The sequence below is a fragment of the Marmota marmota genome, unplaced genomic scaffold (assembly GCF_001458135.2).
Source record: "Marmota marmota marmota unplaced genomic scaffold, marMar, whole genome shotgun sequence".
Classification (NCBI taxonomy): Eukaryota; Metazoa; Chordata; class Mammalia; order Rodentia; family Sciuridae; genus Marmota; species Marmota marmota.
Window position 1 is genome coordinate 44,462,929 of NW_026000037.1, and position 25,878 is coordinate 44,488,806.

The 25,878-nt window shown below is 35.5% G+C and overlaps 1 protein-coding gene and 1 pseudogene across 6 annotated transcripts in view; one reads left to right on the forward strand and one right to left on the reverse strand.

Moving 5' to 3' along the window:
- Positions 1-25,878, forward strand: part of Gpd2 (glycerol-3-phosphate dehydrogenase 2) — a 194,802-nt gene that overhangs the window by 54,881 nt on the left and 114,043 nt on the right. For all 6 annotated transcript variants that reach the window (XM_048812290.1, XM_048812288.1, XM_015479192.2 and 3 more), the window contains 3 exons: positions 4,486-4,610; positions 5,957-6,054; positions 7,198-7,361. In XM_048812290.1, coding sequence (XP_048668247.1) covers positions 4,486-4,610; positions 5,957-6,054; positions 7,198-7,361 — 387 coding nt within the window. The remainder of the gene's footprint in view (positions 1-4,485; positions 4,611-5,956; positions 6,055-7,197; positions 7,362-25,878) is intronic.
- On the reverse strand, positions 17,653-17,753 carry LOC125619496 (annotated as a pseudogene).

The window sequence follows — 25,878 nt, forward strand, 5'->3', positions numbered from 1 at the left end:
TGCTAACAAAAAGTACACAAAAGAAAGAATGGAAAGGAGGAAGGAAGGAAAGGGGGGAGGGAAGAAGGAACCCACAAAGTATTACTAATAAAATATTTTTTATTTAATTTTTTGTTTTGTTAGTGGTGCTGGGGATGGACACTAGGCCCTTGAGCATGCTAGGCAAGTACTCTAACACTGATCTATGTCCTCAGCCTCTCATTAAATCTTGAAATAGTAGCAAATTACCTTAAATGCACAGAGAGCCCAGCCTTCCCTGCCTGGGTAAGGGGAACTTACTCTTCCCTGAAGGACAATCTTGCTGAGACTCTTCAGATCCATAGTAATGAACAGTGACTTGAATCCTGGATACTTTATTTTTCATGTTCTTTAAACTTAATTATTTTACCTAGGAACACAAAATTATGAGCATTGAATTTCATTAAAAAATACTACTTAGTTTGAGAGGATAAAATAATTTCCTCACCTTATACTTAAAGTATAAAACCAAGCTTTTAAATTTAGATCATTAATTCTTGAGGAAATAGGAAAGAACACATTAGATAACAAAGCCACACTAGAACATCAAAAGACTTTTAGAAATTTTGTTGTTTTTCCTGCAGTTGGTTAATCAGTAAAGGAAAAAAGTTATGAGAAGCTGTTATAACTTCTAGTAATGTCTTGAATCTGTGTTACCTTCCACCTTCCTGATTCCCACATTCTCATCCAACAAAAATAAGAAACTCAGAACATTTGACATACAGTAGCAGTTGAAAAATTTTAACTCTTTTCCTTTTATAGAGTTTTTAAAAATAGCTTTATGGTTGTTTTAGGTTTTTTTTTATAATAGTTTTATAGAGAAATGTTTAGTAACTTTTAGGTTACATGGTGCTTTAGTATATCCATTGAGTTGTAATTTTGGAGACATGTTTGGTTTTATCCTGAAAGGAATAGTCTAATTTCTCCCCAGAAATCATGGAAATAATGGTACAAAACAACAACAACAAAACCAGTCCAGTTTGACTGAGGGGCTCATTTTAATTTTTGTTGGTATTCACTAGGGCTTCTCACACAAATACATGTGAATAACTTCTAAAATGTCCAGTACTGGAAAAAGCAGTTTGGAGAGCTTGAAAGTGTTAGCTCTCACTTATATTTCTTGAAATATCCTCCTGAGATGGCTTGCTAATTCTTGAAGTAGTTCTCTGCCTCACACTGAATCAGTTTGGGAAAGAAAAAAAAAAATCTACCCTGACAACTCAGCCCATAAAATTCTCTCTTCTTATAACCCTCCAGCACCATCTTTCGCTTTGGGAGGCTGGATCCTCACTGCTCTGCTCTTTCTGTGTGCCCTGGTCCTCTCAAGGAGAACTGAGCCCTCTGGAGTCCTTCTTTAGTTGCACCTACTACCCACCCAGTCAGAAAAATCTTTCTGGAACATCAATCAGACTTCTCATCTTAAAACACTTTAGTGGTTCCCTTGACATGCAACATAATAGCATTTCTCAAAACAATAGCTGAGAAATTCTAGAAAACAATTAAATTTAATTCATTTTTTATAATAAAAATAATTAACAAGCATACTCTAGTTCCTCAGAATGGATACCCTATAACTGAATACAGTACTGATATTCATGGTTGGGTGACAATGATGCCAAATCTTGTACTTTCTAATGAAGTATTTCTTTCTAAAAATGACCCAGAACCTGGAGCCACATTCTCAGAGAAATTTCCCTTTTGAAGAGATCCAGAAATTACTTACTTGTGAGAACCAATAGCCTGTAGGACAGGATTCAAATGTTCCAAAGTAGATGAATTTGTTAATTCTTTGTCAAATTTGTGATCTTTGTCAGTTCTTCCACTGATCTCCTTCACATTGTCCCCTTGTACCCAGCTCTCAGCCTTTGAGTGATAAGCAGTCCTTGAATAAGCTGGGTCATTTCAAGCATTGACTACCTTTTCTTAAACTGGTCTTTGCCAATGATAACTCCTTTCTTGTGCTCTACCCATCTTGAAAACCACTCTGTAGACTGAGACTTTTCTGAAGACCCATCCCCAGAGACTGTTGAAAACTCCCAACTTGGCTGCAATTATTCTTAACACAAGTAATTTTGTCATCCATAAACTATGCCCCAAATTTAGTGGCTTAAAACAACAATATCACTTTGTTTCAGAGGGTCAGGAAATGTGAGTGAGCCTTAGCTGAGTCTTCAGGTTCTGTGACTCTCTCAGGTTGCAGTGCTTCCTTGTGACTCCTATGGGAAGGTGTGGGAGGGTTCCCTTCCCAATGGCTTTTGTTGCTCATGACCTGTTGTGTATGGCCTTTCTTTGGTTTTTGGACTCACAGCATGAGGCTTGCTTCACCAGAGCAAATGGGAGGGCAAGAGAGAGTGGTACCACGAGAGAATGTGTCCCAGTTTTTTGTAACTGAATCACCAAAGTAACTTGCCCTCATGGTTGGTAGGTTCTGCTCTTTAGAAAAAAGGTTCTAGGTCTAGCCCACATTCAAGAGCAATCGGTTACATACTAAGTGGGGGAAGTTGGATGCCTGGGGACTATCTAAGGAGTCTCAGCAGGCTCTTGGACATCTTTATGCAGACCCAGGTGAGGTTGTTGTGATTGGATGGATGCTGTTTTTCCTCTCAGTTTCACTTCTCTGCCTCTCTAGTATGGGCATCTTGAAGCTGTGATTGTGATTCTAGGGTTTAAAGAATCACAATCTTTAAATATTTTAAATAATCTGGCTCCTAAATGCCATTTGAAAGTCAACTCCCTCGTCTGATCTTCAAGTGAAGAAAAAATGGTTTATTTTAGTGATGAAAGAAGAACTCTCTGGGTTGGACTTACTAAGTAAAGGTGATATAGCTTACTGAGACAGTGCTTTCTTAAGAGATTTGCAAATGTAATTCTGACTATTTTGGATTTATGTCCTGAATTCAACTTCTAAACTGGAGTAAGAGGAGAGTCTTCTGTGTTTTTTAATGTGACCCTTATAAAACTCTGGGGCTCTTTGTTTGCTTGCCTCTGTTTTAGCTGGGAATTACTCAACAGTCTGGTCCATGCCTAATTCATATCTAGCATCAACACTTCCAATATGGTTCCAATATAGTTTATGAAATATGTCCTAACTTGCTTTTTTTGTGTCTCAAATGTATCCAGTATGAAATTCTAAATTTACTGTGCATTGCTATTGTTTAATAGGTCAGAATGCTACAGAACTTTCTTTGGCATTCATGATTAAAAAGAGTGCCTTGGGTCCATGATACTTATAATTTCTGTGTTATTTTACTAGTTAGTTAGGGCTGTAGCAGTTTTTGACCTTGAATCAAAATTCTCTACTTTTTTTCTCCACACTTTTCAAATATTTTGTCCTTTGAAGTCAAGGGAATTGCCCTGATTTTATGATGACATTTGGGCACGATATTTAAACTGCTAAAAGTTATAAAAACGACCCTTTGGTATTCATTGTAATAAATGGCTCTGCATTGAATACATGCACAGGTTCTCCTGTTCAAGCGTTGTGAGCCCAGACTGCTCCAGTTGCATATTCTCATTGTAATTGGATTCCATGACATTCTGTCACCCCTAAGATTGTGCCTGCCCGTGGAAGTTCCTCCCTGCTTGGGGATGGTGTAGACTCTGGGTCTTGTGAAGTTTGGTTTTCATCTCTAGATTTGTAACATTTGTAGAACTGCTGGTCCTCTACAATCCTGAAGAGGCATATTTGTTTCTGTTGTAAAATAAAACATATATATATTTTCCCCTAAGAGCACCCTCAAATAAAGGGGCTGACTGACTTCTAGAATTTACCCATTTTTGCTCAACCTCAGCTCATAGAGAATATTTTCTTTATAGATACATGGTGTTCATTTGTCCTGGATGGTATTTTCTTATAACTCTAAAATATTATCATGTTCAAATGTTTTAGACCATAAACTCTCAATATTAGAACTTATTCTCTTCTTTCATCCTGTTGTGATATCTTTCCCCTTTCTATACCCACTATAACACGTAAAAACACCCCAGACACATTTTCAAGTAGGAGTAAGCACACACCAGAAGTCTCAGGTTTATTGGTGATGTATTAGAATAGATCAGAGATAAGGAGCTGGAAGATGTCTTGGCTCTTGTAGGGAGGATAGGTATGTTCCAGAAGGCTTTGCTATAACATGCAGTTTCTCTATGTGGATAAAGAAGGGTGCAAGCTCTCCTTTGACCCCCTAAATGTACCAGAGCGTGTTGCTGCCATGAAATTGTACTGTAATATTTTCTAGCTGTGATTCATTCCCAGTTTAATATGCTTCTAGTACTGGCTTGACTTTTCCCCCAGGAAGAGCCTAAAATCTCTTAATTATAATATAGACAGTGCACTGCACTTTGAATACAAATTTATCCATGTTCAGACTAATTTTTCTTGTGATTGTCTCTACCCTGGAGAAGTGCCTTTAATGAATTACATACAAATTGTGTAATTTAAGAAGTTAATTTGGTTTTCTGGTTACACAGGACTAAAAACAGCCCTTGTAGAAAGAGATGATTTCTCATCAGGGACCAGCAGCAGAAGCACTAAATTGATCCATGGTGGGGTGAGATATCTTCAGAAGGCCATCATGAAGTTGGATATTGAGCAGGTAATTGTGTATGCTGGTTGTTAAACAAAAATTGCGACTATGCTTTTTCTACCCAATTAAATCAGACTCTTTTTTTTTTTTTTAATGGCTTTTAACATTTCTTCCTGTTGGAAACACCTATTTAGTGTGTGCTGCCATAATATCTTTCAGGAGAGGTGTGTCAGTTCTTTCCTGTAGTATTATGTTTATGGGTAATCAAGAGCTTTTTCTTCAGAAGCATGTCAAAGTAGCAGATTTACAAAATCACTTTTGGATGTGTTGCCTTTTAACAATTGTGATTGGGTTTTTGCCAGTGGCCACCAAATTGCTCCTTTGCAAGCTGTTTCAGGGGAGCTGTGTTGTAATGCAGAGGGAGTGCCAAATTGATCCTCTTAACTGCAACTGCAATCATACGCTTATATTGTCACTGACATATTCTTAAGGAAAAGATGATCTGAGTCATGCTTTTCCTATGTCACACTTTATTGTGTCCAGTCTGCCACCATTTGAAAACTGCCAAGGCAGTGTGGAAGATGACATTTCCCAGAGGGGTAAAAAAAAAAAAAATCAGCTGCACTCCCTATCTGCTTTTCGTACATGAAAAACACAGAAGCACTGACTTGACATTGTCAAGTTTTGAATCTGTCCCCCTTTTTTCCTTGACAAGTTAGTTTTGAATCTGTCCCTTTTTCCTATGTTTCTCTTCAGCATATGATGAATGCAAAAAAGTAAGAAAGAAAGAAAGAAAAAAAAAAAACCCAGTATGGATATAGAGTCAGCTAACTGATGATGTGTTCTGCATTATTTGCTGAATATCTATGAACCTTAATCTTTGTATTTGTGAAATTAGTATTATAATAGTAATGCTAGCTCTTTAGAGAGGCATAATGATAATCACAGGAGTTAAGTTAAAAGCTTTTTTTAATAATCTACCTGTAAAGTACTGTGCAACTGCTGCATAGCATCTTTGCTGGATTTAGTGAAGGCAAGAAGGAAACTTTTAGCATGAATTTGAACAATCTGTTATCTAACATGGAGAAAATATTATGGGGAACTGAGAAAGGGGGACAATACAGAGAATGCAAGATAAATGGTTACAATAATCTTGTAACTCAAGTCAGGAAAATATCTTACACCTGGGAACTCTGACAGCATGTTTTTCTCCTATGCAAATACAGTTAAGGTTTCTAAAAAATCTTTGAGGTTGACAGCATGATGTATTATTAGAAATTTGATTAGGAGGGAGCTATCCTCGCTCAGAGGTAGAAGGTTTCTGTGTATCAATCAGTTGGCAGGGTGTCTATTTGCCATTTGAAAATATTATGATCTGTTACTGCCAAACTAATTTTCTCTGTTTTGATTTTCAGTATAGGATGGTAAAAGAAGCCCTTCATGAGCGTGCCAACCTACTAGAAATTGCTCCCCATTTATCAGCTCCATTACCTATAATGCTTCCAATTTACAAGTAAGCCTTTTGGTATCACCTGTATATTATTGCATGTCTGAGGTCAATAGAACAACACAGTTTTAATGGAAATAATCCCTCCATGTGTGTTACTTAATGTGGTTTTAAGTAGTCCTAATCTTGAGTCCCTTTCAAACATTTTCTTAGGTGTATTTAAAATGTGGGTTTTCCTAAATACTCTGCAGACTTATCTCTACAGACCAGACCTTGAAAGCAATGGAGGTTGTGTTCTGTTTTTATAATTAGCAGTATCTTATTCCATTTCCTGGGAGTATGTATATGAGAAACTACATCTGTGCTAAGGAATATTAGAGAGTCATGTGCAGGGTGTAAAATACAGACCCAAATGGTACTGTGTTGCAAAATCTGAATCTACAACATAGCAACTCAAAACTCAACTATTTGAGGTCATTTTAAATGTCTGAGCTAGCAAAAACTGAAATTTTGCTAGGAAATATCAGGTTATAAATTAGAAAATCCAGTTTCCTAATGTTGTGGAAACTATCTGTGATGTTGCCTAAGTTTGTGTATTCAGGCTCAGTAATATGAAAAAAAGTGGATAGTGCTGCTCATTTAGCTGCATTAATGTAGTGAGGGCTTGAAATAGATATTACAGTTTTGGCCATCTTTTGCTCTAGATTTCTGAGAATTTCTTAGATCAGTGATTCTCTTTGCTGGGTGCATGTTATAGTCGCCTGGCCCTACCCTACTCTATTTACATCAGTCTCTGGATATGTGAGGGCCAGGCATTTGTATTTATTTTTAATGTTCCTCAAAGAGGTGTAATATATAGCCAGAATAAGATTCTTAGAGAAGATTCATTTGAAATCTCACTGATTCATTTACTTATATACTTCAGCTAGATTGTTGTCAAAAATAGTTACATAGGGCTCCTGTCCCTTTTGTAGGTATGCTTTGTTTTTCTTATATGAAAAGTCTCTTAGCCAGGTGCAGTGTTGCTTGTCTATAATCCCAGTGACACTGGAGGCCAAGTCAGGAAGATTGCAAGTTTGAGGCCAGCTTTAGCAGCTTAGTGTGACAAGAACTCAAAAAACAGGAGAAAAGTTTCTTGTAATTTAAGGTGGCATTCTGTTACATTATACTCTGTTTTTAAAGAAACCGTTTTCCCTATTTATGCTGTAGATGGTGGCAGTTACCTTACTACTGGGTAGGAATCAAGCTGTACGATCTGGTTGCAGGAAGTAATTGCCTGAAGAGCAGTTATGTCCTCAGCAAATCAAGAGCCCTTGAGCATTTCCCCATGCTTCAGAAGGACAAACTGGTAGGAGCGATTGTCTACTATGACGGTAGGTGATGTTTTGATTTTTTTTGCAAGATATTTTTCTTTCTTACTATGACCCCTTAGAACATACTATGACCCTTACAGTAAATTCTTAATGAGGTAGTTTTGCAGTTTTACTTTTAATGCTAATCTTAGACAGCATACAAATGCACACATGTACATGCACTGGTTCACCATTTTCTTTAGCACTGGCTGAAAAACTACCTATAATGTTTTTGCTTCTAATGTTGTTTATTTTACATACTCCTTTTCTTCTCTAATTTCTACATGTGTCTCATGGTTGGTTTGGTCCATTTCTCATTGTTATGGATTTGGACCCCACCCTCGTGCCATTTAATTTGTTATATGTTTGCCAGTGAATACTTGCCTTATGAATATATTATAATGTTGAAAGCAGCTGAGGATCTGTTAGGTTTTCTAGATGAAACCTCTATTTTCAAGGGGTTATAAACCTAGAGAAAAATGCCCCTTGGGCTGAAATTGACATATTTGTATTTTGCATAGGACACATTCTTGAGAGTATAATTTATGTAATGAAGGTAGATAAACATTGCATCTGTTAAACCAAACCCTAAGATTTTATTGCTTATTTTATTGATGTTAGATGTTTTCTAACAGTGACATTACCCAGTGTCCATTTGCTGTGTGTTCAATATGAATTCTTTGTGTGTGTGTGTGTGTGTGTGTGCGCACACACAGAATATATTTTTGTGCACTTTTATTTAAAGGAACTCTAAACACTTAATATAACTACAGAAGGGGCACAAAACAAAATAGTCAAAGCCATTTGTGAAATTTTACTGGTAGTTTTAAAAGGTGTGTGGGACTGGAAAATGGTCCAAGGATATCCATTTACAAGGAAATAGCTGGACACAGATAATTATACTTGTTCAAAAGGTCTTAGAAATTTTGTGAACAAAGCATAGCTTAGGCTTTGTATCTCAGTTACTCTCCCCTTTCCACATTATGTTGTCTTTTATCTTTGATGTTAGATATTTAAACTCTTAGCATGTAGAATTTTTTTGTTATTGTTGTTTAAAGAGACTTTCATATCTATGCTTCATATTATGGGATGTCCTCAAGGCCAACCCTACCTTTTTTCTTCTTCTTTCCAGTGTTATGTTTCTGAATCAATTCAGCTGTCTTTCATATATAAATGCAAAATGTGTATGCTAAGGGGGCCACGGGGGCCAAACTGAAGAAAATGTCCCAGGAGCAACAATATTAGAAAAAATGTTAAGGGTCTTAGACAAACATAAAAGCTAGAAAATTAACAGTTTGCAGTGCCTTCCCACATCTGACCACCACAGGGGGCCACTTAACCACTTTTTTGGTGCCCTAGATTGAGCCTACATGTTAAAGGACAACCTTGACTGTGAATTTGCTTTCTCTGCATCAGACCCTTAATGTTCATCCATTGTAGTTTATTGAGTGATTACAGTAAAGAGGTTTTTGGTTTAGGAGAAGTAAGAAGGGATTCTGTGAATAGCATCTTGCTCATCTTGACATAGAAATGTTTGTTGCCTTTGCTTTTATTACTCATCCTTTTCTTATAAACCTTCTCAAATTTTTATTCATTTTCTATATCATGTGTTGTATTGGGCAACCACTAATTTTATTTATTAGATTGTGCATATCTGAATCACCTCGTGAGGTATATTATTGGATATCATATCTGAATTTGTGACTGTCATGTGTTACTTTTGCATTCTTATGAATTATAGATTCTTATTGATTCTACATGGAAAAACCAAAGGAAATTTATGTTACATAATGAAGAGGAAACATTATTCTACTAGAATTAAGAGAAAGAAGAATTTCTTTAGTCTAGAATTGATCTTTATAGCTTGTTATAGGTTACAAAATTGTAAGTTGAGCAAAGATTATTGAAAAATTTTAAAATTGTTATTGAAAATAATTTCAAATTGCTAACTTGGAAATTGGTTATAAAATCTTAAATAATGAACTGAACAAGAATTATTTTCTATATAATTCTATTCTGATCATTATTTGCTGTTACACCTTGTTCTGAAATGATATAGACCTAACTATGTCATACCTGACGTGAGGCAAAACAAAAATATACAACAGTAAGGTCCTTTGGTTTTACAGCTGTATTCACAGATAGAGACAACTCCTGTTTTATCTAATATAATGTGATGGGCAAATTAAGAATCTGCATGGAAATAACTTACAGAGGAACTTGTAGGTAAAAGAATTGAATGCAGTAGATGCATGCTTAGAAAATGTTAAATGCCTTATTCTTTGACCAAAAGAAGAATTCAAACTAATTCAAAGAGAACAAAATACCATTGTGCACATTAACCATTACAAACCCAAGATAAAACTTTCTTAACAAGAAAAAACCCCATACTTTTCCTAATAAATGTTTATTATGAGACTATAATAACAGTCTCAGTGTGTTAGTCAGCTTTTCATTGCTATACTGAAATACCTGACACAAACAATTAAAAGGAGGAAAGATTTCTTTTTTTTAATATATATATTTTTTTTGATAGACACAATAAATTCATTTTGTTTATTTAGTTTTATGTGGTGTTGAGGATTGAACCCAGGGCCTCGCGCACTGTACCACTAGACTATTCATTTTTATTCCAGCCTAAAACTCAGACCCAGACCCGAGGAAAGATTTCTTTTGACTCATGGTTTCAGATCAGAATTGACAGGCTCTATTGCTTTGGGCCTGAGGTGAGGCACAATATTATGGCAGAAGGGTGCAGCAGAGGAAAGCTGCTCAACTCAAGACAGCTAGAAGCAGAAACAGAGGTAGAGAGGAAAAGGCCAGGGACAAGATACATTCCTTAAAGGCATGTGCCTAGGAATCTACTTATTTCCATGCTCCACCTGCCTACAATTTCCACCACCTCCCTGTAGTTTCAAATTATTAATCCTTCAAATGGATAAATCCACTGATAATGGTAGAGGCTTCATGATCCAACCATTCCCCCAAAACTCCACTTCTGAATTTTGCTGCATTGGGGATCACACTTTCAACACATGAGCTTTTGGGGATCATTCATATCCAAACCATAATAGTTCACCTAAATGATTTCAAAATGAATTGAGGCTACATGAAATACTGCTTTTAAAATACTTAAATTCACATAAGTACCCATTTAAAAGTGAACAGAAATAATAATTTTTATAACTCATACCTAGGAAGAATTTTAATTCTGTTGAAAAAGTGTTATAAGTGATCCTATGAAGTTTTGCTAACTAAAAAGTTATTGGTGATACATTATCATACAGCTACTTCAGCACCATTGAAAAGTGAAATATAACAGTGTGAAAATGCAGTGAGGAAGACTAGTAAATATTTTTATGAACTTGGTCCAAGAACTGAGATAACCTTTAAGATCTTGTCAATATAGACATATTAGGGCTATTCCATTTGAAATCTAAAATGTACAAAAGTCCAAAGAGTTTTCTTAATCACTCATAAGCACAGTTTATCCTAAATAATTCTGATGGCTATTTCATATGATTAAGACAAAATCAGCTTTCCCACAAAAGTTCATAAAGCTAATGGAGTAAATTCTCTGCACTTTTGATACAGCAATGATGGTGATTATTCTGTATATGGCATCATTGTGATCCATTGCCATATTTTATTATTAACTGCTAAAAACAAACTGACACATGGAGGAATAACTACTATCTTTTCGGTATAGACAGAGTAAATGTCAAGTTTCTCAGTTAAATCCACATGAAATGGAAGTTGGGATACAAAGTGACATACCGGGCTTTCCTCTAGTTGTATTTTATTTTTATGTTCAGTTGGAGAAAGTATTCTCTAAACAGTCAAGTCTGGCTTTCTGAGTGAGACATGTACTAGTGTTTTCTATGTAGCCCTTTGCTTTCTCTTAGTGGGACACATCAGCTGGCCCTGGCCACAGTCATTTCCAATCATGAAAGGGTGACCAAGCCAACTCTTCCTCAACAAGAAGTGTTTAAGGCATGCCACCTTGGGTGAACTTAGCGGGCTCTTAAATTATGTGAACCAGCTGCTGGGAGATAGCCAGTTTCTTAAGGAATTTACTTTATCTTTCTCTATCCATTTCAATTTTCTAGTTCCCAGTGTGGATCTTTGGTGCCATTCTAGTTGGACTTCAGTCATCCAATCCAGTGCACAGAAAATGAGATATAATTAAAAATCATTAAATATTTAAAACCATTAAATACCCCCGTTAAGCTTCTATAAAATGAAACTGTAGAACAAAATTATAGCTTTAAATTCTTTCTTTGTGCCAGTCAAGACGTTGACAGAGAGAAATGTCTGTTATTACATACCTGACGATGCCTGTAAGTATTACTCATGCACATATGAAAATAGCAACCACAAGAAATTGCATCAGCTTTCCTAATGTAAATAAAAGTTGGTTACATCCATGTTTCAAAGAGGAAATTAAAGCCCCGTGTTCACTAGAATATTCATTTTTATTCCAGCCTAAAACTCACAGCATACAAATAGATGAATTCAGCTCATGAGAGAGCAAAGCCAATTTAATCTCTGGCTCCCCTGAGGTAAATGTAGTTCACGGTCCTGCCTCCACCCCAACCTCAGCTATAATCCCTGGATCCTGGAGGTAAAAATGCATTGAAGTGAGGAAAATTCTTCAGCAGGATATAATGATCCAAAATGACAGGGACAATAATGACAATGAATTTCATGTCTCCCAGTCATGAGCTGGAGATGCTTGACTAGGCTGACTTACACAATTAAATTGTTACAGGTACAGCAGGAGATGCAGTTAGCTGTGCTTTGGGGAACGATGCCTCTGGCAAAAGGCAAATTGTGGAATTCAGATCCTTTTGTTAGGAACAAACTATCACTCCTTTAAGCATATACCCTAGATGATTGTGCACTTTAATAAAAGAAAGCCTGGGTAAAGACAAGTCTTTTAAGGTGTTGATCTATCAACTTTAAAAACTTAAAAAAAAAATCAATTACTTCATTCCACAAAAGTGATTTTTTTTTTTCACTCATGGTTTCATTTTTGTGTTTTTCATTGAGTTCCTGGAGATAATCATATCTTAAGATGGTGCTTGTGATCTTCATTTACAGTATTTATAAACATAGTTGTTGAGCAAATTGGTGTTATCTACTTTAAATTGGACCGACATATTTTCTTCATAGCAGAAGTAGCTTAAATAGAGAACTGAACATTATGTGTCTGTAACCAAACTAGCAGTGCCATTTTGCAAGTTTGGACTACTTGTGTAACACTATTCTTAAAAATTGGAATGGTTTCTCTGAAGCAGAGGTTCTTGATTAGCACAAGACCATCCACTGGGTTGTAGGAAGAATACATTAGATCTTCTACTAAGATTATCTTTATTCAATTCCATGTAAGGTCTTCTTTTGTGCATGGTTCAAATGTACATAACATTTGGTACAGGGTACATGTAACTTATAAATGGATATACTTACTGGGGATGTATACTGACATTTACTTTTAGGATAATTTTAATTTCTTTTTTGGACCACTGAGCTGGTAATTTGCCATCCTTTTATTTCTTTGATAATTGGCTAATTTAAATATTTTCAAGATAGATGTATTCAGCATGAGGAAAAATTCCTTTGGAAGTGTAAATGTTACTCAATCTCTTCCTTCATTTCCCAGGGTCCATTTTTTATAAACATTGATTGAGGTGGCTAAGAAGAAACAAGCAAAACTATTGAATAAGAGGGGATATTATCTTGGGGACCTCAAAATTATAAAAATTTGATACAATACATTAAAAACTTGTGTTATTTTTTATTTTAATCTCCATGTTAAAAGAAAAAAATAAATTTATTAAGTTCTGTGAACAATTCCGATGGCTCCTACCATTTTCAAGCCCTTATTATTGTGCAAACAAAGATTTAAAAATATGCAAATATTGGTACATACAAAAGAATACATATAACATGTGTAGGATATAAAGCTTAATCACAAAGACCCTGGAATCCCAAACCAGCCTTAAAACCTAGAATATTACCAATGCCTTGAAGCTGTATGCCCCTATTCTCCAATTTCATCCCTCTTTGCTAAATACTAACTGCTATTCTGAATTTTATAATTTGGGTTCTGTCTCTCATGCTTTAAAATTGTATCACATATACATACATTTAAAAATGATCCGCTATTTAGTTTTCTTTTTAAACTTTGTAAAAATATTATATGATGTATTTTATAAATCACTGTAAACACTTCGGGGAACAGTTGGACACCCTGAAGTCAAGCATGCATGCATCTTTATGATCCAGTAATTCTGTTATTAGGACCAGCACTTATGTGTGTTCACCAGGAGACATCTAAAAACAAAAGTTTATCAAAGCACTGGGTGTAATTTAAAAAATGGAAATAATACAAACATTCATCAATAGACAAGTGAATAAATAACTTATGGTCTATTCATGTAATAGAGCAAAACAGCATTGAGTGTGAATGAACTATAACTAAATCAAGTAACATGGATGAGTCTTAGGGAAATGATATTTACAATGGGATGATACACTGTCTCACAGTTGTAAGCATCACAACCATAATACTTTCCTGCCAAGGTTGCTGCCTTGTAGTTGAAACATCCATTTGGAAGTAGATGACTTGAATTTACAACTTAACTGCATTTTGAGCCACATGTTGCATATCTATAATCTTAGGCTTATGATACCTAACACGCAGGCTGTTTTGGACTTAAATGAACTAATAAATATAAAATACCTTTATAGGTACAAAGCATTATTCAATAATTAATTGTCTTATTTGCGCCAATTTTATAGATACTCTGTCATCCATTGGATTTCTACTTACGTAAATTTCTACTCAAGTGAAGCATTGTTTATTCAAGTATCCTCTTTTTTTTAAAAAACTTACTAGGCATTTAGTAACACCTAGTAGTTATTTGAACAAACATATACACCTACATTGAAAGCATAATAATAATTTTTATTTCTTTTTTTTAAATTAATGCAGATTAACTGTACAAAACAGTGGGTTTCACTGTGTTGTATTCATATCAGTATCCCTTTATGTATTTAAAGTGGGAAGTTTCTTCCAGAAAAATTTGCTAAGCATTCTTATGGAAAAAGTAAAAACTACCATTCACATGAGTATGCTCCAGGTAATTGAACTTTAAGGGTTAAAAGACAATATTTAAAAGAGTTCCCTCTAAAATCCTTTTGGCTATTGATATAAAAACATTTGTTTTAGTATTTCTCCTTTTCATGGGCAGTTTTACACCTCTAAATTAAGCAGATAGTTTTTATCTTGATTTCCTACTGTCAGCTTTCTCATTGTATTTTTCGTCTTGGTCTCTGTGCGTTACATAAACGAAACTGACATTATTGCTCATATAGCAGGCTTTTTTTTTTTTTTAATTTTTTGCCCTCAACTGCTGCCTTTTTGCTATTCAGTGTATCTGGATACCAACTAATGCTAAATGAAATTTGACATGTACCCCTAAGAAACAAAACTTATAAATTGTGGCTTCAAAAGAAACCTTGAATAAATAGGACACACTGTGTCCACCCAGGCTAACATCCAACATATGCTTTAGCTTCCTGATGATGAGACAGAGCAAGAGAGCCCTCAGGAAACTTTACAATTGTTTATTGCTCACTTGACCAGTATGTATTAAATACCAGGCTTTCATGTTCTTAAAATTATTTTTTAAAAATCAAAAGTACACAGAAGTAATTTTGATCAGGGATAGCATACTTAGCGAGTGGTCATCTGTGTTGTACTCTGAATATAAAAGCTTTAAAACTGCCAAAAATCTACCAGTATAAGCATATGTATAAGGTTATTTGAGCCAAATAGTGATGGTGGGTTCACAGTAGGTTCTTTTCCTCTCCCTCTTTGGGTTCAGTTGCCATCCCTTCCCATCTCACTTTTTTAAAGTAGTAGGATCAGTGTCGAAATCTGCTATGTTCAGATCTGTTCATTTTTTTCTTCCAACTTGTTCATTCATACAAAAAATTATTTACAAAGCCTTCATTATTTGCTCGGCATTGTGCCTGGCATTAGGGCCAAATGCGTAAAAGATAGTCCCGAGTTAGCAGATTTTGAGAGAGTTCATTTTATAAGATGTGATACATAGTTCCTACTACCAATGATATTTTGCAGTTGTGTAGCAGAGAATGGCTTTCTAAATGTTTTTTTCATAAGTTTTCTTAGTCAACTCATCTCTCTGTGTGTGCTGGGATAGGATATTTTGATCCCTATTTCATAGGAAGAAAAGTAACTGTCACTAAATAACAGGATTAGTATTTTAGATACATGAAGATATTAAAGTATTTTTTAACTCAAAAAAGAGAACTTTAGTAAATGAAGGTAATAATGATATGTTTCTTTTAGCTACCACTGATTCTTTTTAAAAAATAATTAATTAATTTTAATTAGGTATAAATGACAGCAGAATGCATTTTGATTCATTGTATACCATTGTGACACAACTGCTCATTTTTCTGCACACAATGTAGCTTTACAATGCATGTGCAGTCATACATGTACGTAGGGTAATGATGTCTATCTCATTCTACCATCTTTCTTGCCCCCATGCTCCCTCCCCACCCCTCTACCACTGATTCATAAGGATTGAACCCAGGGTCTTATGCATGCTAGGCAAGTGCTGTACCACTGAACTATATCCAGAGCCTGTCACTCTTGTTAAAAATAAATAAATAAATAAAACCAAATAGTTAACTAAGTAAGTCCATTTTTACTATGGTAAATTTGAACATATGTGAAAATGATGAGTTTAATAAAATGAATTTTATCACTCATGGCCAGACTTCATCTGTACTCTTATTTGCTCCTCCCCCTCATCCAGATGACAAGCATTTCATCCACAAATATCCATGAATATTTGTTCTGTGTCTTTAAAGTGAAGGGTTCTATTTTAACACAGCCATACCACACCTAAATTATTAAATTATATTTTTTAATATGAAAAGTCTGGTCATGTTGACATCCCTTGTAGTCTCATAACTTTAATACGTTCCTGATTAAGAAATCAACTCATAAGATGGACAAAATCTTAGTTATGGTTTTATAAGTTAATTAATTAAAAAAAAAACCTGATACGTTTTTCATACCTTCTTTTGCTTCTTTCTGGTTTGATTTAACATGTCCTCCGTTATTTCCTGTAGTTGGTAGTTAGAATAGTCCATCTGTTGCTGCATAGGAAACGATATCCCAAGTCCAATGGAAAACAATATATAGTTTCTCATAGTTCTGAGGATGGATGGGCTTAGCAGGGTGGTTGGAAGCCCTCATACAGTTGCACTGAGATGGCAGCTGAGGTTGGAGTTGCCTAAAGATCTTTTTGCCCACCTGTGGGGTGTCTTGGCTGGAAAGGCTAGAGTACCTGTGACTGGCTGGCATCTCTCATGGCTTCTCTATGTGAACTTTTCCACTAGTTAATCAGGTGTTTTACTTGGTAGCTGTTTTCCCCCAGTGAGAGTACAAGAGACCAAAGCAGAAATAAAAGGCAGATCTCTTTGCCTCTCCTTGGAAATTAATAGTGATTTTCACATTCTATTAATTTATATAAATTATGGAGGCAGTGAGATTTAAGGGATAGGACTTTATAAGAATAAGAAAAACAGGAGGAAGTTTATCTGGGAGACATGGAACAGCCTAACAACAAGCTTTAGGGAAGTCTATTTGTTGTGTCAAAAGCCCTTTAGAGGTGGTGATAAAAATTTCCATTATGAATTTTTTTCCCCCCTTGCTCTGTGTTACCCTTTTTTTTTTTTTAAATCAGTCTTTAGAATCATTACCTAGGTAATTACAATATTTCATTAGTAGTTCAGGGGTTGCAAACTGGTACTTTTCTGTATTTTTCAGTTATTAATTGAATTACTTATAATTTTTCTGTTTCAACTATTTGCATACATTGTATATAGGAAAATCTGGGAAAATGCTTAATTCTTTCCATATATTTACCAGTTTTCCAAAGAAATGCATTTTCTTCCCTAGCATCTTCCAAATTTAATGATATTTTGAAGGTATTATTAACATCAACTCAACAATTTAGGTAGTTTGAAATGGGAGTTACTGATGTTCAAGTTGGCAATGGCACCTCCTCCAGGTGGTTCCTGGGCCCTTTTGTTGTACTGTCTGTCAGTAGCCTATGATGACTTCTCTGCTGTCTGCTATGACAAGATATTTTGGACTCATCTTGAAACTTTGGAAGTTTCAAGCCTTGGAAGCAGCCATCGCTCCAATAAACCTTGTTTCCCTTGTGTAGAACATGGTAATTAGAGACCTTAATCTTTTTTTCTTTTTCATATGGAATGCTTCATGAATTTGCATGTCATCCTTGCATATAGGCCATGCTAAACTTCTCTGTACCATATATGTATATGTGCTTTAAAAATGAGCACTAGAGACCATAACCTATTTCCTATGGATGTTCCTTGCTACTGATTAGTTGTTATTTTAGGCCATATGATAGAATGGATATGAGGAAATAGGAAGTAAAAGGCTATAATGATTAGTCATCAAGAAGCTACAAGGACTGGTCTTTAGGAACTGATTTTTTTCCATGTTATTACACAGCAATAAAATGCCTGACTTATCTGTTGGTAGGATCTTTAGGTGCCCACTGTCCTAGCTATTTAACATGTGTTCTAGCATCCATCCAATGGAAAACAAGAGTCTTCCCAGCAATTCTTAGAAAAAGGGAGAAAGAGAGTAAGAACTCTACTCAAATCCATCTGGGTGTTACTCTGCAGATCACACACAGTAGATCTCTTGGTGTGATGGGAAGCCAGCCTCATATTATACATCTGACCTCCCAAGAAAGAGCACTAATAACAACATTCTTCAATTAAAAAGCCCCATACTTTACTTGCAACTACTAATATTACAACCAAGACCTTTGAAATGTAATAGAAAAGTTGTGAAAAAAGGCATTGGTTACTTAGTCCTTATAAATATAACTAACACCTTGGTAGAATACATTCTCTGGAGCAAAACAGATTCCAATTTTAGAATGTGAGTTTTCAAACTAGTTTCATTATTAGTCTTAATACTTATTTATATCACACTTTATATTAGTAAAACCCTCCTTAGACTGTTAATACCCACCCACAGAATATATGAACCACATTACACCTAATTTTTTTAAACTCAGATCTGCTCATTAAACACACACACACACACACACACACACGCACACATAATTTCTTATACAACCTATATAATTACCACTCCCTTTTTGTCTAAACCTTATATGTATTCTCTTAATCACTGGAAAAGTATTACTAATATCTAGTCTGGGGCCTGTTAAGAAGAGTAATTCTTTGGGAAGAAAATGGTACAAGAACACAATAATTAGATGAAAGCAGCAACCAGATTAAGATGAAAATCAAATAACTTGTATAATGTCTTTATGTCAAAGATGATTAATATATAATTCTGAATTAACTAGGGAGAGGTAATGAGAAAGACTAGCAGTAAACCAGAAGCTTTTATTTTCCAAGAGTTTTAAATATTTTAATTTTTAATCTGAGATGCACTATAATGACTGAACTTGATTCATGTTTTACTTTCTCTTATGAAGGTTAAATCTAACTGAAAGATAATTCTCTGAGTGTTTTTGCTATGTGAAAAGCACTATACCTCAATAGTTACCTCAAATCCATTTTATTAAAAGATGAGTTATAAATACATTATCATTAAAAAGTAATTGGGGGACTTAGTCTCTAGCTCAGTGGTGGAGTGCTTGCCTCACAATTGTGAGGCGCACTGGGTTGGATACTTGGCACCAAATAAAAATAAGTAAAGATATTATGCCCATTTACAACTAAAAATATATATGTATTTTTTTTAAAGTAATTGGAATACACTTAGTATTAACCAATTGGATAAATTCACTACCCTCACTCGGATAGAAGAAAAACAAACCTATCTTTTTCAGTAGGTGCCTTTTCTAATAGCATTCAAAAAATAGGAAATAATATGTATACTAGTTGTAAGAAATAGATATATTGCATGAAGCAGATCAACATATATATTTACCTTTTCCTTCTGTTTTCTATTATGAATTTCTTTTTTTCAGAATAGCTTTGGGTAAAATTTGTATTGCCATGATCCTTAACTAAAAATAAGAGAAAAAGATACTTCTTTACTTAATTATGTTGAGTTTTTTAAAGTAGCAAAAGCCCTCATTTTTAAAAAAGCTAAGCATAAACATTACTACCACAAATGTAATGAAACACATACAATTGAGAGTAATTTTTAAAGTAATATAATACCTAGATGCAGTTAAACACCTCACTCACTAAAGTCTAATTAATTTAATTTGCTATATTTGCTGTTATCCTTGGACCCTGTCTTTTCCCCTTCATACCCCACTCCATCCACAATGTACATAGAATTAATTCAGGCCATAAATTTTAATTTAGACTTATCTTCTCCCTTTTTTGTTATTATGTATCTCAGTTCAACAGCCTTTAATTGCATCTAGGTATAATGGAGGGCCTCTGTGTGCCTGGTGGTTGTGTGTAATTGGGTTTTTCCTCCTCTTCTACCCACCTGCTCCTCAACCCTCCAGGTTTTGGAAAGGTCCTCTTTTCTCACTCTCTGCACTTTTTGAGTTATTACCTCTCTTAATTCCTTTTGAGTGATGGCAGGTTAGCCATGTTTCACAAATACTGAACTTGTAATTTTAGAGATATCAGGATGTCTGATCATAGCAGCTCTTATTTAAATTATTTTGTTGGCTGAACTAGATATTGTTCAGAGCAGTGACCCTTAGAAACCAATTCGGTAATCCTGAGCATAAATCAAGAGTACCAGGAACTTAGAAGGCCATTGAGCATTAGAGTTCTTATGAACAAAGAAATCTCCTGTTTATCACCTCTATGACCTGTATTTGATATTTGAAATCATATTTTGTATAGTATTGGACGGAGCCACAAATTGGAACAAGTTGCCATGAAGGTTTTCCTAACTCATGCTAAGAAAGAGCTGCAGTGCTTTCATCAGGAAGGAGTCTGTTTGCTAGAAAGACCTCCAGGGCATTATGTTACCCCAGACCTTCACACTGATCCCTGCCCTCTACAAAAATGGAAGTTTCCAAAGAATGAAGGAAGCAGCAGCCACTGAGCATGGAGAGCATCTCTCCTGTTCAGCAGCATGTGGCCTTTCTCATCGCTTTCAGTTTTCTTTGTGTCCAGAATAAAACAGCCATGTGTAGAAAATTCTGTACCATTGCATCCTTGAGGATCACTTGGCTTGATTGCAGTGATCTCTGTGTGTATGTTTGCTTAGTCTCTTAAAGGAAAATAATTTAAAAGCTAAGCAGTCTTTCTCTCCCTCATCAACTCATGAGCTGTGAATCTTTCTGGAGAAATATTGTACATCTTAAAAGCAGTATTTGAATATGTCTCATGATTTTGCTGCTGAAACTGCGGCAACCCAAGTTGCAGGGCTTCTAAACCAGCCTGTATCTCACTGTTTACCCTCTTTGTCTGTTAAAAATTTGATTCTGTCAGCAGGGCCTCAGGTTTGGATGTTACCACCAATAGTTTGTGAGATCACAGGATGGGGAAAAAATGGTTTTCATGTGAATACTGCTCAACTTTTTGATGTGTGATTTTAGGGAAGTTGTTGACCAAATGTTGACATGTGATATTTCTGAATTGAAATGTGCCTGCTTTAGGTCTAGGCTAACTTTATATCATTGATACATCTGTGTACTCTCTTAAGAATGAATATCAATACTTTCTATATCAATACTTTCTAAAATGTTCTTTTGTGTAATTTTGTACTCTGTCAAGAATGTCTTTACTATGTTAGTCTTGAAATGCTTAGAATGACTATAAAGAGAGCAACATTTTGCATTACAAGTTGAAACAATGTGTTGATTCATATATTTTCAGATGATAAAATTCTCAGTTTTCTATATGACTATCAATTTTATTTATTTATATATATTCAGTAATAACATATTAGTACCATCTCTATGTCAGGCGATGTCATAGGTACTGGATGGAACAACATAAAATATTTGCTTTCTTTTTTTTTTTAATTTGCCATCTTTTTAAAAAAATATTTCTTTTACTTGTACACCTTTGTTTTTATTTATTCACCTTTGCATGGTGTTGAGGATTGAACCCAGGGCCTCGCACGCGCTAGGTGAGTACTCTGCCGCTGAGCCACAACCCCAGCCCAAAATATTTGCTTTCTTAGAAAAGCTTTTTGGCAACTGGAGGCTATTGATAAGTCAACCAGTGATTTACATTTGCATTTGAGACATTCAGTGAAAGGTGCACACCTAAGGTGCATGCAAGGGAATCTAGACAAGATTTCTTAAGTAATACTTTGCTGAATTTAGTAAAGAATAGTAATATAGCCAGGTAAAGTTAGTGGGGGAGGATGTGGAACGGAGCATTGTGGCCAGAGGAATGCAGGAACACGGACTTCAGGAAGCAATTGTATGGAACTTGAGTGTAGGGTGGGTAGATGCACACAGAGTACACACAAAGCCTTGGTCATGGAAGATCAGCTGTTCCACACTTAGGAGTTTATCTTGAATTCTGGAGGCAGTGGGAATGCAGTGTATGAAAAGCACATATTAGATACAGGAAATTCAGTATGTGGAAATGTGTTTGAATGATGAGTGTGAGAGTTTTGGGTGAGATTGAATGCTGATTTGAAGGAACCCCTGGCCAGGAAGAAGCAAAGACATAGGAAAGAAGAGATGTACCACCTGCAATAATATCCATGTTTTTTCTTTCATCTTCTACAAAACTACCTAGATTTTCTTATTATATTAGTAGCTGTCTTTGTGGTTTAACTCTTTATTTGTATGTCTGTCCTTTCAGGTTTTTTGTTAAGTCTTCCATTTGGAAATAAGTCAATAAACTAAATCAAGTGTTTCCAAATTCTGTTTTCAGAACAATCTAGATCTTTCAAAACTTTAGAATGTGGGCTTTAAAAAATCTGTGATTGCCCAACTGGTTTATGTCAGCATTTTGGAAAGAATATCAGTCTTTAAGCAGTGTTAGAGATGTAAACCCTCTGGAGAGTGAAGAATGCCTGGTGCATGCTAATTTTGTACTTATCCAGGTGGAAGAAGAAGAGGAATAGCCAAAGCTATAGATAGAACAAAGGCATGTCAGCTGCAACCTGGTCTCAGTTTGGGCTTAGCTCTCCTCACCAATCCTGTATTGGGACATTGGTAATTTATTTATTTATTTTTAACCTGTATCATATTAAGTTCTTACTTTGACAAATCGCATTTTGATTTATAGTCTGTGCTTTTGGCATGTGCTTTAATGGCATTAGCCAACTCTAGACACATACTGAATTCATTATGTACCTTATGTATGTAAGTAGTAATACTTCCTTTTAATGAACATACGGTCACATCAAAGTGCTGTGAGGGTGTTTTACAAAAGCGTCTTTTTCAGTGCTCCTCAGAAGTTTGGAGACGTGTGTTAAGTTGAAGACTAATATGCTGTATTTTAAGTTGTATTTTAATAGAGTAATATATTATAATTTTGCCCTCTCCTTAAGGTGAATAGTCTGTTATAGTCTGCTTGAGTCTTTGATTCTTAGGCTTAGGTTTTAATTAGAATTCAACATTTTTGACATGTAAATTTTTTATTTGTAACCAGATGAATTAAGAACTCAAAGTAAAATTGACTTTGAATTTGTAACCTGATCTAAGATGTTGAGAAAGAACAGATATGAGGAACTCTTTTTCTTATTTTCTATAGGTGGTAAGACATTTACAGAATCTACTCACATAGATGATCTGGGGCAACACTAAAGCTTGGCTAGGTCTCTTAAAAGACTTCTTATTCTTAAAATGTGGGCATCTTTCAATAACATGTTGGGGCAGGACTTTGAGGGTAGATAGAGGTAGAGAAGTGAACCAGCAATTGCCTACTAGGTGTAGCCAGCTCTGAGCAGGTTTCTAAGGGGAGTGGCTGGCAACGTAAACCACCTGTCCCAGCTGAGTTGGCAGTCATGATACCCATTCCATTCCTATTCTGTGTGGGGATCTGATCTTGGTTCTGAACAGGGAAGCAGTCTTCTTATTGCAGTGATCCATGGAATCAAATGTGTGATAGTATTTTGGAATTTCTTTGTGAGAAGGAGGGACTTTGAGGACACAGGCAACCTTTAGAAATAGGCCAGTTTCTTATGTAGAAAGGTTCAGAAGAATGCCAAAGATATGGACAAGCAAGCTAGATGGAAGTAGAGTTCTGGTCCAAAAGAACACAGAAGACAAACCAGATATTGGGGTGGGGAGTCTTATGTTTGGAATATATGGGAAGAGGAACTGCAGCCTGTTGAGTACCAGGAATTCCCTTGTCTAGGGGCTCCCTAAAGACAGGTATCAGTTTGTGGACATATAATAGATTCTGGAGGGTTAAGGACTTCTTTGACCCTGCCAGTTGCAGTCAGGATTGACTCAGGACTCTGTGGGGCAGAGCCTGGGGAGGGAAGGCTTCCAGTAATTACAACAGAGCTGGGGCACCTTGACTGTCTCAGAAACTAATAAGAGTTTTCTTTGAAATAACGAGCATTTCCAGGAAGACCTTGAGAATTGCTGGGTAAGAGGCTCTATTCACTGAATCATAGTATTTGATTTCTTTTTACTTTTCATTATAAAACAAAAGTGAAAACCTTAGTAGTACTTTTGGTATGTCCCAGCTTTGCCTTTAAAAGTTGAAAGTAAAACTAATGAATACATTTCAATTTGGAGTAGCATTGTCTGAAGTCTAAATTTGTGATTCATTTTTTTTGAATCATAGGAAATTAGAAATAGGATAGTGTGATGGGTTAATTGCTTTTTACATTTGACTCTTGCTTCATGTTACCAGGCTCTAGAATTTCAGACACAAAGGTAAAACTTTTGGCATTCATTGAAACCTTTTTATTGGAAGAGGTATTTATGGAACTATTTAATTTTAATTTAAGTTAATCATAGTTTATCATAAATGAGTGTAAAGCTTATTTATTGAATTGTTTTATTTATAAACTTTTATGTTTATTGAGTGCAGATTATATCAAACTCCGTAGAACATTGGAAATGTCTTTCTTAAGTACAGGGCATATTGATTTTATCTGTAATTGTTTTCTACCACCAAACTCCCCACAAAGGGGGAGTTCAGTTTTACGTGTTTATATGTTTCACATTAATAAATTTGTTAGTTTTAAAAAACCAACTTTGATATCTGGCATACTATTTGATGTATGTGGTGGCAACACTGACATGGTTTTATTGTTAACTATATAGTATACAAACTTCCTTTTTATTTCCGTTAATCTAGAAGATAAATCAGATATTCTGCTAGCTATTAGGTTGTGAAATTAAACTGACTCTCACAGTATTTGCACCTCAGCTTTTTTGCCTCAGCATGTGACTTTGATTATAAAGGTTCAGATTAGTTGTTCTATCATTTCTCTCAGGGTGATCAAGCTGTGGTAAATTGATTGGTATTAGCACAACTCACAGCCATTATAAATTGATTACTTTAGACAAAAAAATATTTAATACCTTCCTACATGCTAGGCATTGTTGTCCTTGCTACAGATAAACTGCTGGAGGTGATGATGGAGAACAGAACCAAGTTCCTGCCTTTAATTTATTCATTCCTATGAGAAGTGAAACATCCATGTAAATCAGATGTCTCAGATTGCTGTTAAAAAAAAAAAAAAGTCCAGTAGGGCAAACTTATTTGAATGATCCAATTAAGATCAAAATTTTGCTTAGTAATGGTGAGTTTAGGCCGAGGCAAATGAATAGTCTTACTGGAGACTGTATTTGTCAAGATGTGAGTCTGAATGTTTGCTTATGATTTGAACATGAAATAAAAGCCTACCTCTAACCAGAGGAGAGGGAAGGTCAGTTTAGTAGAAGGCAATCTTTGTTAATAAGAGTTTTTTTCCTATAATGCTTTCACTCATATCTGTCATTTCAGTGGCCCCAGGGGGATTGGCAGAGAAATTGATATTATCCCTACTTTATGGTTGAAGAAACAGAATGAGCAAAGGGTTGTGCCCAGGATTATAGTTCTTGGTGACAGGCTGGGTCCTGAATTCAGGCATGCTGAGTTTCTAGCCGAGTTTCCCCTCCAACCCCCAGGAGAGAGTGATGTCAACAGTTTTGTATGCAGTCTTTCAGACAAGCAGGATGCTGGCTCTGGTCAGACTGATTTGATAACAATTTGATAAGATGTGGAATCTTCCTATGATTAGAGAAATCTGATAGGATACAAGACTGTCCCGGAAACAGATAAAGGTTCTCAAAAGGTTGCTTCCAGTTAGAATTCCCCAGCTGGTCCTTAGCACATGGTTCCATGTGTTTATTATGTGTCTCACACTCAAAATCACCCCTGGGGCAGATTGAGCCATCCTTTGTGAAAAGTTGTGTGCATGTACTCACACACAAATGAGAGGGAAGGCTGCGGGAGGATTCTGTGCAAGTGGAGGATTCACTTCCATTTGCCAGTCCTTTGAAGAAAGAGGGTGCAACTACAATAAAAT